General features: G+C 40.3%; 1 protein-coding gene across 2 annotated transcripts in view; it reads right to left on the reverse strand.

The window, feature by feature from the left end:
* Positions 1-1,521: 1,521 nt before the first annotated feature.
* DENND5A (DENN domain containing 5A) overlaps positions 1,522-14,979 on the reverse strand; it is a 60,610-nt gene continuing 47,152 nt past the window's right edge. For both annotated transcript variants that reach the window (XM_079309533.1, XM_079309532.1), the window contains 10 exons: positions 14,120-14,204; positions 13,042-13,170; positions 10,649-10,770; positions 8,742-8,887; positions 8,085-8,203; positions 6,744-6,925; positions 5,868-5,950; positions 4,518-4,641; positions 3,536-3,704; positions 1,522-3,320 (listed from right to left, as the gene is read on the reverse strand). In XM_079309533.1, the coding sequence (XP_079165659.1) occupies positions 3,137-3,320; positions 3,536-3,704; positions 4,518-4,641; positions 5,868-5,950; positions 6,744-6,925; positions 8,085-8,203; positions 8,742-8,887; positions 10,649-10,770; positions 13,042-13,170; positions 14,120-14,204 (1,343 nt within the window). In that variant the 3' untranslated portion in view covers positions 1,522-3,136. The remainder of the gene's footprint in view (positions 3,321-3,535; positions 3,705-4,517; positions 4,642-5,867; positions 5,951-6,743; positions 6,926-8,084; positions 8,204-8,741; positions 8,888-10,648; positions 10,771-13,041; positions 13,171-14,119; positions 14,205-14,979) is intronic.

Here is a 14,979-nt window from a genome sequence, read left to right on the forward strand (position 1 = left end):
TTGGCCAGTTTAGCACTATGTATTTACTGCATTATGAACTGCTTATTTTTTAATCACTGCACTTCTTTCTCCAGAACCAATGTGTGTTGTTACAAAGATTATCTTTTCTCTTTAACTGTTACAAAAAAAATCCCCTCTGAACAACAGAACAGCACAGCCACACTATCTGTACCTATCAAACCTGCCCCCTTAGTTTGGAAAAGTAACAGGAAAAAAAGTCAAAACTGCATTACTCTGAACAAAGGGAGAAGGGTTTTACAAAGCTCTGGATAAAAAGGTGCTGACTGGACCTACAAAGTTCAGCAGAATGGCAGGGCAAGAGCAATGCTGGATCCTAAGCTTATCCTGTGGGACTGCTGCTAGAACAGCCAGGAGAGAAGTGGGGGGTGAACAGGGATTGTGGCTGCTCCTCCAGACTGGGCTGTTCTCACACATACCAGCCAAACCTCTTCCCAAAATCCTGCCACAGGCTGTATTTGATAGCTTGCTCTCCCTTGGCTGCCCCTGGAGCTAACAAAACCAGCTTGCTTTTCTGCTTCATCTCAGAACCTTCCACTGCTCCATCAGTGGAGCAAACCCCTCCAGACTGGAAGTCCATGGCAGAAAGGGCTTTGAACCCTAAAGGATTAAACACAGACCCCCTGTGAGAGGAGGAGGAAAATCTGTCTCAAACTGTTTTTTCCTGTGAGAACAGAGTAACTTAGGAGCTGCTGCTGATGTCTGAGCCTTCCTTTTGCACTGGACAGCCAGCACTCAGGGTTTCTCCCTGATGGACAGCACAATCCCCACCAGCCAGCCAAGGAGCCACCCTGGCCACCACCAAATCCCAGCCTCTGCCCATCCCAGGTATCCCAAACTGCCCCAATGAGGGCAAAACACCAAAAAATCCACACCAAAACAGCCACTAAGCAATTGTGGTATCATGTCTTTCTAGGTAAACTTGTGTAAGGAAGAAAAAAAAAAAAGGATAAAAAAAGAACCTTAGTTCAGGGTAATTACCTCGTGCAAGATAAAATTAATCCATCCTTAATACTGAGATACAAGGTTTTAACAGGATCAACCCATCTGTTAAGGTCAAAATAAGGAACTTTCCTTTCCTACTTAATATTCCCTGTAAATATACAGACTTAGTAAAGTCATTTTCAAGATAAGCTGAAATAAAAACAGCAACAACAAAAGAAAACAAATGAACAAAAAAACCCCAAAACAAAACAATTTTTTTTTGCTTATTAATGAATAAACAATTTAGGGCAGGTGTAACAAGACTATCCCAACATATTAATTTGAATACATGAAATTCTTAGAATGCAGTACAATTGTTTGGTTTTTTTATTTTTGCCCTTCCAGAGCTGGAAGAAAACAAAAAGCAAAAAGAAAACCAGCAAAACCAAACCTGCACAGGAATACTCCTGTAAGCTGTGAAAGAATTCACACCCACCCCATGTGAGGAGTGGCTCAGACATTGCCTCCACATCTCCTTAATGCTACTGTGAAATCAAAGAAGAATCTTGCTCTGGTAAGTAGTGACAAAGGAACTTCTCAGTTTAATAATGAAATAAATAGGACAAAAGTAAAAATAGTCAAAAATTTAATACATGTTCTATATTCATAAATTATGGAAATAAAACTATCACAAGATGTGACTAAGCTGTAGGTAAAGTAAAAGTGCTACAACATTGTATGAACCAAAAAACTTGGACTCTGCTTCTCCAAAGAGAGACAATACTGAGATAAGTTTATACAGTGGAGACCTCTTAAATACACAGCCCTGAACTTCCATACAGTAATTTGTGATGCTGATAAATCAGCCTGTTCTTAAGTCACATATTCATTTCAAAGAGATTTTTATCAAAGGATTGAAATGAACAGAGATGCCTTTAGGCATTTGCCAAGTTCCAGATCTCCAATAAATTAAGCTTTCAAAATGTTTGTGTTTCATAGTAGAAATGGACTAAACTTTTGTTGATAAAAACAAAAGCATCCCAAATGAAGCAGACTGTGACAACAGGATCCAAGACATATGCACTCAAAAGGAAAAGAAAAAACCTTAATACCACTGTCTTTTCAGAAGCATTAATAATCCTTATACTTGTTAGTAAGGTATACTGTTATTATTTCAGATGGGGCATAAAGTTCTTTATTTAGTCCTCTGGCATCTAGGGAACTTGTGTTCCTCTTTATTAGCAGTTAAGAGAATTACCAGCAGCAACTATATACCAAGCTTCAAAAGGCTGCTTTCAGTGGAAATGTTCTTGTGTTATGAATAATTATTCCAGATTTTTCATTTAAGTGGGCTACACTGTAAATTCTGAATTGCAACATAATACAGCCAGTTGTATAATAGAAGATTTTTTTTTTTAAAGACAAACTTACAAAACACAATGATAGGTTAAATAAATAAAAAACATCAGTTAAAAAACAGCCTTAATTTCTTCTTCTGTGCAATTACGTACCAATATGAAAAATATTACTTTGATCTCTGGACATTTCACGGTTCAGTCTCCTGGATTTCACTAAAAATAATACTGACAACAAAAATAAAGGAAAAAAATAATTGTTGACATATCAGTGCTTTGGAGCTATTAAAAAAAGCACAGATCAGATCTGTAGTTCTCTTGCAGCAGAACATGACCCAACACCTTAAAAATCAAACATTGGTAATAATGTTAATATATAAAATATTAGTTTAAAAACTATAGAATGACCTTCTCAGCAGAAATGGAGTGTATACACTGGGGTCTATGACATACAGCATATCTGAAGGCAAGTTCACAGAATGCTGAAAGGCTCACTGCACATTTTCTATGGCAAGGAAATACTGCAGCTTTAAAATAAGCTGCACAATACTCATCTCTATCTCTTTCACATGAAAGTGTGTAAAAAGCAAATCAGCAAATAAACTCTAAAATAGATTTATACCAAAATCCTCTTTTTTACATGGAGTTTACAGCTTCTATCCATTTGCCTGTACTGTTTCTGGAGTTTCCTTCAAGAAAAGTCAAAGTTGCATTTCTGGGCCATGAACAAGTTCACGATACAATGTACTGGCAAGACAGAACTTTTGCATACTAACGAGATTCACTCCTTGTTGCTTTTTTTGTGTTTGTAAAGACAGTTTTTCCTGTGGGACAGGAGGTCAGATGTCGATTCCTTTGACAAGAGATGCCTCCAGGGTGATGTTGAACTCCTGCAAGGTCTGCAGCACCCGAATCAAAGAATTCACCAGCGTGTGATCCTTAATCAGGGCTATGTCCTCATACATCTGGGCTGTAATGGGGCAGTCTGCCAGCAGGGCAATCCAGTGGTGCAAAAGGTGGTCTCTGACAAGGTGCCAGTGGGCAGTTTGGGAATAAAAACAAAGCCAAGTTAATTTCACATCTGCACAGACTTGATTTTTATCCTTTGGTTTTAAGCAGACTTACCGTGTTCTCCATTAATGAGACAGGCAATGGGGAGTAACTGTCTCATGTGCAACATCTTTTTCACTGCATTAAAACATCAATAACAACAACAACAATAATAAAGAAGTTTATACCTGGCTCCAAGACACACCAGCATCTGAAACTTGCCATCCTTCCCAATGTTTCTAGGGGTGTTGTTGATAGCAGTGATAAAGCGACAGAAATTCCTGGCCCTTGTCTGCCAGTTCTCTTCTGGGACCATCTCATTCTGCTCAAGGGTCTCATAGTATGTTTGTGCTTTTTCTTAAAAGAATGGTGGGAGATAATGAGGTTTCATCAGTGCATTTACAAGAGAATAAAAACTGAAAGGCCTAGAATCAATGCTCATTCATTAATTTCCTCAATCCTTACTTTCAGGCACTGTTTTTTTCTGTTTGATTCAGTCCTGTGCTCCCCCTGTATGAAACTGGGATTCCACTTTCTTCCCTCTGAACAATGCTGAAGAGGCTCACCTATCTACTGAATCTGAGTGCAGGGGGAATGTTAAAGTACCTACTCAAAAAATAGAAATATTATTAAAACTAATTAATTTTTAAAAATGTGCTTGTTAACTCAGTTGATTATTTAGCTTTGTGGCAAGGGATCTAGATCATTGTCAGAAAAATGCATGCTCATAACCCCTTTATTACAATGTCTGGTACATACCAACAGCCCTAGATTCACCTGTTGTGCTCTGAAAGACAACTCAACCTCTTACAAGTGTGATTTCTTGCTTTCACTGTGCTCAGTTAAGAACAAGGTTACCCTAAGGTCAATTCACCACCCTGTTTATGTACTTCCTCCTCAGTAAGAAAGCTTGTTTTACACTATTACTTCTGGAAGGACAAAGCCCATTTACTGCATTAAGTACAGAGTAGTCAGCTTTGGCAGAAGACAGAGGCTTCTGTCTCCTGGCAAGACAAGCAGGCAGGAGCCTCTCAAGGCAATCCAGCTGCTGAGATGCCTCCAAGAAATCTGCTCTTCACACCAGCTGAGACACAACAGCAGTGATAAGGAACACAGTTGGATGTATTTCAAAGATACAAAGAGGCTCTGGGATGGCATCCTCCCACTTACCTAAAAAATCCCAAATGAAGACGTTCTTGAAGAGTCTGGGTGACTTAAACCCGTGCTGGAACACTTGCTCAAGAGCTGAAACAAGCCCACTTTCTCCACACAGCAGCAGGGTCAGGCTGCCTCTCTGCCAGCACACACAGAAAGCACACACTCATCACCTCACCTGGGGACTCTGGGACACAAGTGTCCCTTTCAGTTTTTAAATAAACAGACACCTGAAGTTTAAATCTGCTGTCAGTGACTCCAGACTGGATTCTGAGCATTCAAAAGTGGATTGACTTCTCTAAGAATGAGGCTGAGGAAAGCATTGTCAGGGCCTTATCACCATCAAACAAAGCCTCAAACAGGCCAAGACAATGAGCAGGATTTTTAACTATAATAATGATCCAAACAGAAAATGAGGAAAATATTTTCCTCTTTTTTTTTAAGTAACAGAGGTCACAGATCCAGTGTAGCAGGAGCTTCTGCTTATCAACAAAAACAACATTTAATGCTCAGTAAAAAATGAAGTCCTTCTTCAGCATGATGGTAAATTCTACTTTGCAAAACCAGTGAAGGAGCACTTGAGATTATTATCATTGTGGTCACTGACTAGAATTATACTGGATATGAATCTACTAGAGAGCAAAATCAGCACAATCAGTCATGCCATAAGGAATTTAGAAAAGAGGTGCTGTAGGAATGGAAGGACCCATCTGAAAAAATGTCTGACTGTCAAGATCCATCCATATAGAGCCAGCACTGCTCTACACCTCTCTGGCTCACAAGGGCTAGACAGGGGCATGACACCTAGGTCTGTTTCAGAAAATCACTGCTGTGTCAGCTATTACATGTATAATGCCAAAGAGGCTTTAAGAACACTTCTGCTTCACTTGCTTGGGGGATGTGGGTGTTCCCAGGGTGGCCTTTTTTTCTTTCCTTTTTTTTTTTTTTTTAAGTAGCCCATGGGTTTTCACATTTTAAGTAGCAAAGAAAATGCAAAACAGACACTAGAAATCTACTTAGAACCCAATGCAGATGTAAAATGTCAGTTAATTCAGAACAAACTAAACAGAAGGTAGTGTTCTTACAGTCTATGTGTGAAATTCTTGGCAGAACTTGACTAATGACTAAATTTCCAATACCAGAGTGTTCACATTTAGCAGAATGCTCCAGCTAGCAGCCACACAGAGGTATTTGAGGCTGTACTATCTCTGTGCTGCAGTCTCAGTGTCTTATTTTTGCTTCACTTCAGGAATTCTCAAGCACATGGTTGTTCACTCAGTTTAGTTACTCCTGCTATATATTCTCTCATGTTTACTAACCAGGTTCTAGGACAGCAGAGCCATTAAACAGATAACAACCCCTTACCTCCTTCTCTGGCTTGTGGAAATGCTTGACAATGCCATTAACAGCTTCACCAATAGCTTCTTGTATCTGACCAGTATTTAGCTCTGCAAAACACAAAAATATATCCAGTTACAGCTTCAGAAATTGTACCTGTGTGTGAGGGTTATGGCACAGCACAAAGCACAGCAGAGGAGCACAAACCAATAGAACTCATTCTGTTAGGGAAACAGTGCTGGGCTCTGGGTAATGGAAACCCAACTCTGCTTTTTTATCTGTTGTTAAGGAGGTAGAAATGGAGATGGTTTGGTTTTATATTGAAGTTGATACTGTGGTGTTTCAAAACACCAACAGTGGAAAAGGTTTTTACATATTACATGAATTTTCAGACCAGGACCCAAAGCTAAGAAAAGGAGCTGTGTTGTTCAGGAGCAACAAATCTAGGCATCCTGGAAATACTTCCTGTGGTAGCTTCACTGCAAACCCAAGTAAAGTTGGGAACAAAGTAACCACCTGATTTATCAGGAATAAGACAACCACAGAACACTGATCTCAACAGCAAACAAAGAGAAGTCAGTGAACAGAAACCACTAGCAAGATTCTTCATCCATGAAGGACAGACAGAGAAAAGACAGCAAATTTCCACCTTCCTCCACAGCATTCATTCCACAGGTGAAGGGCAATACAAAAAACACCACTGGACCAGAAGTACAGACACATCTGATTTCAAAACTTCAGCAGACAGAACAGGATGCCCAGAATTGTTATCTGGAAGTTGGCTAGAGCTCAAGCAGGACACTGGGCTGAGTTTCATAGGTCCTCTCCAAACTCCAGTTGTGTCTGCAAGCCCTCAGGTGATGATGCAGAGCAGGACAAGACAAGACACCCCCCAGCACTCACTTGGCTTGTTGTTAGGTGAGATGGTGACAAATCTCCTGATCATGCTTGGAGACTGCTGCAGGGGAGGGGTGCGGCACTGCCGCTCCTCAGCCTCCGTGTGCGAGGTCAGCAGCTCTCCCACCAGGATCCTCTCCAAGCTGCCATCATCCATTCCCTTCCCAAGCCACCTTCCACAGGGAAACCTAAGAACATCAAGGAGACAAATACATGCAGCAATCCAGATTCAATTCCATGCCAAAGACTTTCAACTGCAGTTGCCTAAAGCCCAAATCCTGCTAGCAGAATTATTAGAAAGACTTCATTCATCCAGGAACAAATAACAAAGTCTTGGCTTTGGCTTTTGCCAGCAAAAGTGAAACAGCTTTTCAGTTCCAAGTTTGTGCTGAGTGCTGCAGTAGGTGATCCATCCACAAAGCAGATTTTGCTTGAGTCCCACATGTAGCATATGATTTGAGGAAAAATGGGTAAAAGGGGAAATCCTAACTCACCCCATAAAGGTGAAGAAATACACTGAATATGCTATGTAGCAGGCCAGCAGCAAAACAACCCCAGAGCCCAAACATGTGCTTAAATGCCAGAACACCAGTACTTCTACTGAATTGGGGTATTAAATCAGACACTAGAAAGCACACATGCTCATTTGCTCATTATCACTTTCTCTGAACCAATGTTGATGGCAGTTTAATCAGCTTAATTGGAAAATTGAACAGCATCCAAAAATAGAATCTTTCCTCTTCATTTAATTACAAATGAACTGGCATGGAGAGCTGAGTGGACTTACCCGCCAATTTGACATCAACATGAGCCTGACAGTTTCTCTAAACAAAGGACAGGGCACAAACTATGCTGTATCTAACACAAATACATTTATTTCTCACTGTAAATTTCCTTCCTTTACCTTCCCCATGTAAACACATGTTTGTAACACTCATAAGGCCTTGTGTTCCAGCTTGTATCCAAAGGTGTCTCTACAACATCCAGAGTACCCAGTCCTAATATAAAATACCACCTAAATCTGGTAAGCATCAAGCTCTGACTTGCTGTTTCTTCCTTGGGCTGAAAGCAGATTATTTCTAAGCTGCACAACAGTCAACTCATCCTCTCCACCAACAGTCTGATATGAGACATGAACATGTGCAAACTGCAAACCCTGTTTGAATTCCTAAGAACCACGATTTGTTTAATGCCAGGAGCCAGACTATCTTTCTGTGCCTTCAGGTTGAGGCAACTGTAGACACAGAGTCCCAGGAGATCAGACCTTTCTAATCAAACAAGCCCAACTGTGCCAGCTCCCTGCAGAAATTCTACTTACCCCACATGAAATGTCAGGATGATACTTACTTGTAAGTATGCCCTGTTATTTCATTTCTGACCATAACATATTCCACAAGCCACTTGGCATACAGCCCTGAATTATCATGTCCTATTTGCACTGTGGTCAGTTTTCCCAGGTTCTGGCACTGCAAATTAAACAAAGAGTTTGTCAGAGGAAACTGAAAGAAAACAGCATGTTGGGGGAGTAAACTGTTAGGGAACATGTTCAGACAGACTCAGAAATGTGGTTCCTGGTTCTGAGTTTTTTGGTGGTAGGCTGCTTTACTTGGTTTTGTTTGTTTGCTTGTTTTGCTAAACACTATTTTGATCTGCACAGAACACATCAGCCGAACGAGATTTTTCAATTCAATCTTACCCAATGCACACAACACACATGCAAAAACCAGAGCAGAATCACTTTTTTGTTTCCCAACAGAAGAGGATATGACACCTCCCACAGCTGTAACATAAAGATAGTCTTGTCTATGCCTTGCACTAAGGAACTGTCAGTCATTTTGCCCTGCATGTTATTAAATATAGGTTAAATGTGATATGCAGAGGAACAAACTATCTGTGACTAATCACCAAGATAGGAAATATATGGCAAAGTGGTACAGCAAGGGGAAAATTTAAAACTGAACAAACAGAACATCCAAATTGGGTTTTGTATCAAGTAACACACACCTCAAAAGTCATTTCCAGTATATTCCTGGGAATCTGCAGGACTCCTGTTTCACCCAGTTCTCCCGAAATACAGATCCAAGGATTGGCTGTGAACATTGAGCCACCGAGTTTCTTGCTGGGAACAATCAATATATGGTATGGGATCACTGCAAACACAAAAGAAAGAACACTTCAAAAAGGAAGAAGGATAATTATGTAACCTCTTTAGTCAAGAGAGGGGCAAAAGATAAGTCATAAAACAGCACTGCAGTACCATGAAATGCTAAAACAACATCAGAGATCCTATTTCATCATGCTGACACTTGCACACTAAGCACTGACTGACAATGGGGAAGTGCACACATACACAGCAGCCACTAAGAAGAGCTGAAAGCAGAACAGTGTCAAGTGAAGACAGAAATTTGGATGGAATAATGCCTTCTTATGAGTGTAATCCCTTTTTATTTACCAACCTCACAACATGGCACAAAGATGGTTACTGATCCCCAGCTTAGTGGCAGGGAAGTAAAGACATGATACTCCTGTACCCAGGACTGCACTGTGGCTCAGCACACTGCACAGCTCCCCCCAGCTCCCACTCAGGTACTGACTGCAGCCTTTTTCACAGGCATGGGTGGAGCAGCATTCACTATCATGGCTGAACAAATCCAGTGAAAATACAGCATGATGCTCCAAATTTCTCTGTGCCATGCCACTCTTAGTTATGCTAAGTTTTGGAAGTTTAGGACTTATCAATTTCTTAAAATTCTTTCCCCTTCTAAATAGAACCACACATATGCTCAAATGCTTTCTGGCCCCCTGGTTTACCTGTGAGCAATTCCATGCAGTATCACCTGAGCTGTAGTCTCTCCTCTGACTCTAGGGACACATGCTCTTCCACCACCCAGCATCTCCTGCACAGCCCTCTGATATCCAACCTTTCATAATAAAATCCAATTCTCTGAATGGTCACTGTGTTTCTTGGCTTTCTGCCCTTCTCTCATAGTGCATAAGCAGATTACAGTCAGGGCTTTTCAGCTGAGGTGTTTAATGCATTTCTCCCTCAGCATCTCCTCAGCTGTCAGTGCCCTCGAGAAAGCATTTGGTGGTTGGATTTGCTTAAAAGCCCAATGCTCATGGCATTTAAGAATGAATTAAAATATTTCCCTTTTTATTTTCTGTGCTGATAGTCCTAAAGTAAGTGACAATTTAACTGCATCCAGCAGACCAGACTTTCACATTATCCAGAACTTGCCTGCAAGACCAAAAGCTATTTTGCTTGGATGTCTGTTTGCTTTGTCTTTCATACACACAAGTATGAATCAAAACAGCCCACCAAGGGTAGTCCTTTCACATATCCCACCCCCAATATTATAAGCCTTGCTAAGGTCTTTATTTTGCCTTTCCAGTGAGGTCCTGTGGCAGCAAGATCTTGAGAATTCTGTAACACAGCATCAAAAATAGCTTTGAAGTTTCTCTAGACTATCTTTTTTAACAGCTAGAAGAAAAAAAATATGTTGAGGAGCTCTGATGCAGACCTCAATGAACATTTCATTATTATCCCAAACCCAGAGACAGGCATGAAGCAAAGTAGCCTGAGCACAAAATAGGAAAGGTTTGTTTTCTCTCATACTGCTTATTTAGAATCATGCAAACAAGCCTGCTACAAAAATTTCAGCTGAGACCTCACCCCCAACTAAAATTATTACAGCTATGTATTTTACCAAGCTAGAAACAACAGTGAGAGAGAGAAACCCCTGCCCACCAGAGAAAATCATGGAAACAGCAATACAGCACACACAGATTGACCCCAGGACAAAAAAATCAGAACAATTACATTAGGACATGTTGCTCAGAGCTGTTTAGAATTTTGGACAAGGACTCAACCAAATCTGGAAATCAGAGTTGTAGGGAAAGCAAATACTTACAGATTGTTGTGAAAACATTGGTAAAGCAGAAGTAATCAACAGCATTGAATGACAGGAGATGATACAAGAATTGTTCTTTCTCATCATCGCAGCGGAGGAACGCGTAACGCTTGTAGAGTTTTCTGACAAAGCAAAACACATAATCTGTCACAGCAACAAGATGCTTTCAGTGAAATGCTCTCTACTGTGCAAATTTATTAGCTACACTATGAATAATGGGTGAGCAATTTCAAATGAGAAGTGATACTGGGAGAGTCAAGAGTTTTGAATGTGCCAAGATACACCGGCTCTCTGCAAGGCTGACATCTCCAAAGTCCATCAGCCCAGTTCTCATTATCTTCCACCCCTGGAATGGAACATTTGGAATAAGGGTCTTCTCCCACCCAAAACCACCAAAGATGGGAAAAAGAATTTTGCATTTTCTCAAAAACTTCTGACTTCTTTTGACCATGTAAAGTGATAGAACTGAAGTAAAGACAGTTCTCCTAAGTTATTTCTGAGCAGAGGATGCCATGTGTGAGCACATGGTGAGAACAGTCTGCTGTCATACAAAGGACATAAGGCAAAAACTGGGGCTATCTGCTTGTATTTGGCTATAGGTGATCACCCAGGGCCAACAGCAACCTGCACATTAATCCAGGGAACAATTTCAGTGTTGATAGTAGACAGCTCTCGACATAACCAAAATGATAGGCATGCAAAAGGGGCAACCAATAAATAACACAAATGTTGGGAATAATCAAAAAAGAAGAGTATGCCAAAATATATCAAAATCCAACTGATGCTGCAGGAGTATCTAAACCCTCAAGAATGCAGGTATCAGGTATTAGAAATGCTGACACAGGCATGGACAGGTAGTTCCTGCCAGGAGGGCATCCTGACAACCCCCCTCAATTTCAGGTATCAATTTACAAAAAATCAGCAAGTCACAATACAGAAACTTGCAGAACAAATCAATGATAATCAACATACAGGCATGTCCTCACATAACAAACCTGACACTAGAGACTGACAGGAAATGTTCAATGAAAATAGAGAGTCTGAGCCTTAAATTAACCTAACCTGCCTGTAGCCACCAGAGTGGCAAAGCCACAAAAGTCTCACAGGTGCCCATGACTGTGTTTCATCTGCACAATCTGAATCACATGTTTGACAGCCTGTCAGGGTATGTGCTGTCCTGTCTCTTCACAGGGTAAGGTTTCTGTTCCTCTGGACACATAAAGGTCTCAGAAGAATGAAGCCATGTGATTTCTCCCTGTCCCCTTTGCACACTAGAAAGAAACCAAATGTTACATTTTCCTTATATTTGTTAACAAATGTCAAGTAAAGAGAATGGGATAATTAAAATACCTAACAGCTGCTTCAAAAAAAGAACAACACACAATCTAGTTAACTGTAAAATGGAGAAGTTGTACCATTGCTTTTAGTACCTCACTGAACTCAGCACTGCTTCCTCTAAAAACAAGTGGGGCACACTTTCAAACCACACAGTGGTTCTGCCTAGAACATCTCTCTAAGTAGGCTATCTAAATATGCAGCATAAAGCACACAAGATTACAGAGAATTTATGTCATCCTGTACAAGATGCTCCTTTTTCTGTTTGTCATTTTCATTTTAAACATAGTTCTGCTGCAGTCTCCCTGTTCCAGAGAATCAGAATCTGCCTGATAGATGAAGAGTACACTGGCCAGTGCTAAAAGAGGTTTTTTCCTTCTCTTTTGTGGGGGCACATGGAGTGTGGTGGTGTGTGGAAAATCTTCTCACAGCACTTGCTCTGCATGGGACGAGCACTGCTAAATTTAACCTGATCCAAACTGTTGGCTTCATTGGAGAGGTTTAACCTTAATTTGGAGATGCAGGTAGATTTATTAGCTGTCCTCACTCTGCCCTTCAGCTTTTCCTTATTCACTCAAGGCCACAGCTTCATCATACAGCCCAACATAATACAAAACAAGGCCAACCTCAAATAATTAGCTGTTGGGATTCAGGGGGATTAGGGGAAGAATTCCTTGGAAGATGGTGAATGGAAGGAGAGGAAAGGAAGAGCAGACAGCATAGGTGAAGCTGTGTCCAGAAAGAAGTCTTCAATCAATCAAAGTTAATGACAATTACCATGGCTTTAATTTCCACACAGTAAACACTGTATGTGACTACCATGAAAGCAATTCCCCTGATGCTGGTCAGCAGGCTATAATTGTAAAAATGCACGTGAAGAACCCCAGCATTGAACCCTAATTCCCAAACAGCTCACACACTTGGAAGGCCAGTTTGTTCCAAGCCTTCTGCACACAGCTAAGCAAATGCAAAAAACAGGCACACCTAGATTTTTGAAACCAAACAAATATATGGATTTTAATATTTTTAAAAGCTTTGCCCCAGATAAACCATCTTACTTGGTGAGTTCATGATCTGAAAGCAACTGTTTCAGGTGCCTAGAAAGCAACTTCTTTTCCATAGAGAGGCGAACCCAGGCTCTGGCCTTGCCAACATCTGTTTTGATCTCACTTATGTTCTGGATATGCCTGGAAAAAAAGAAAAAGACATGCTTGGTATTGTCAAAGCATGACAGTTCTTTTGAACCAAGCCTGGTTGAAGTTTTCCAAAGAGCACAAAATATCACATAAATTATAGGAAAAAGAAACATAATCACCTCAATATTCAGCACAATAAAAAAATCCCTGCAATCTAGCTCAAAGAGAATAAGAGCCTGAAAAGGAAATATCTGCAATGCAGTGCCCTATTTACAAAATTCTAAACCAGGCCCATTGTCTCACATGATTTAGGACTCATTCTGGACCTTATCGCTGCAATATTTATGGCTGAATGCTTTGGAAAATTAAATACTGTCTTTGCATGCTCAGTAGAAGCTTTTCTTGCACACAAGACACAAATGCTATATTTTAATAAGGCAGGCAAACCCTCAATTCACTCCTCCCTACTGAAAAAAAAAAATGGATGCTGTAAAGAAAAGCAGGAAAAGAAAATTCCTGTTTTTCCAGAAGTTGTTTTTTCACTACTGAAAAGAAGGCATTGGGCAGAAGTTGCAGTTTTATTCACACCACAGTACTGAATGTTAGATAAACCCATTCTTTAGATCAAAGAAGTTCTTTAAACTGCATTCTTCTCTGAACAGCAAAAGTGGTCTCAGAACTATGCAACCAACCCAGCAATGACTGGGAAAACACAAACACTACACCCACACCTTTGTGGAAATAAACTAATACACAAAACATTAAAAACATGAGAACTCTGTCACAGAATTTCCATAAGTTAATAGCTCTGACGATATAAAACCTCCTCAGTATGAAATTTGTTTCTGTAAAGGTCAATGAAAATGCTGAACTATCTACTTTAAAATAGTTCAACAGGTTCCTTCCCCACAGTCCCCTCCTGTCTGGAAGGTGCATAGGAGAAAGAAAAAAATGTGCAAATCTCAGGGGGTTCCTGGCTTATTTAACACTTCAAACTCACCTCATATCCTGGACAAGAGAGATTCTGAGAGGGGACATGGCTGGACTTGTATCAGACTTTCGCCTTTCTGAATCAAGAAGTATTCCTAGATTCAGAAAATAAAACAATTTCTTGTTAGCAAAAATCCATCTCAAGATTCTAAAATCAATATAAAAAAGAAGGTGAATTAAGGCCAGTTTGCACTCTTGTATTACTGGTGACCCTGTGAAGGTACTGTGGTGTATTTCCACTCCCAATAACAAGAAAATCTAACCTGCTACACAGATCTGCACACACTGAGCACCAACACACTACTGAGCTTAGATTCAGCTGAAATTGGTGTGACATCAAATAGCTTAAGACATTTAGTAATCAAGTATTATTTTCTGAAGACTACCCTGTTTTCTTGCTGTGTAGTAACCCTGAGTGGCACTGCTGACACCAGGGAACAGTGTTAAATATGTTAAATTTGTTGTACTCAGTACACCACACACCCTGTGCTTACTGACCTATTGCTGTACACACCCTGTAGCACCAGTACTTTTTAAATACCACATTTTGGGATTTTCAAGCAATATTATTACCCTTATCTTTCAAATTCCACTCCACAATGAAGTTCTATGTTGAATACAATCTCTGCCCTCAATCCCAAATTAGAAAGCACAGAATGAGTTATTCTGATATACAAAACCCCTAAGAACTAAGGGACATTCAGGAGACCTTAAAATTTCCAAATCTATGGTTTTGACTGCTTACAGGATCTTGTACATGTAACTAATGCACAAATCTTTGCTTACAGCAGCTTTAAATAAAAAACAAAAGGCATCCACTGCCCCCCCAAACCTACTGTTCTCTCCAAATTTATATCCTATGCCCCCTCA

This window comes from Erithacus rubecula (assembly GCF_903797595.1).
Source record: "Erithacus rubecula genome assembly, chromosome: 6".
In the NCBI taxonomy this organism is placed as follows: Eukaryota; Metazoa; Chordata; class Aves; order Passeriformes; family Muscicapidae; genus Erithacus; species Erithacus rubecula.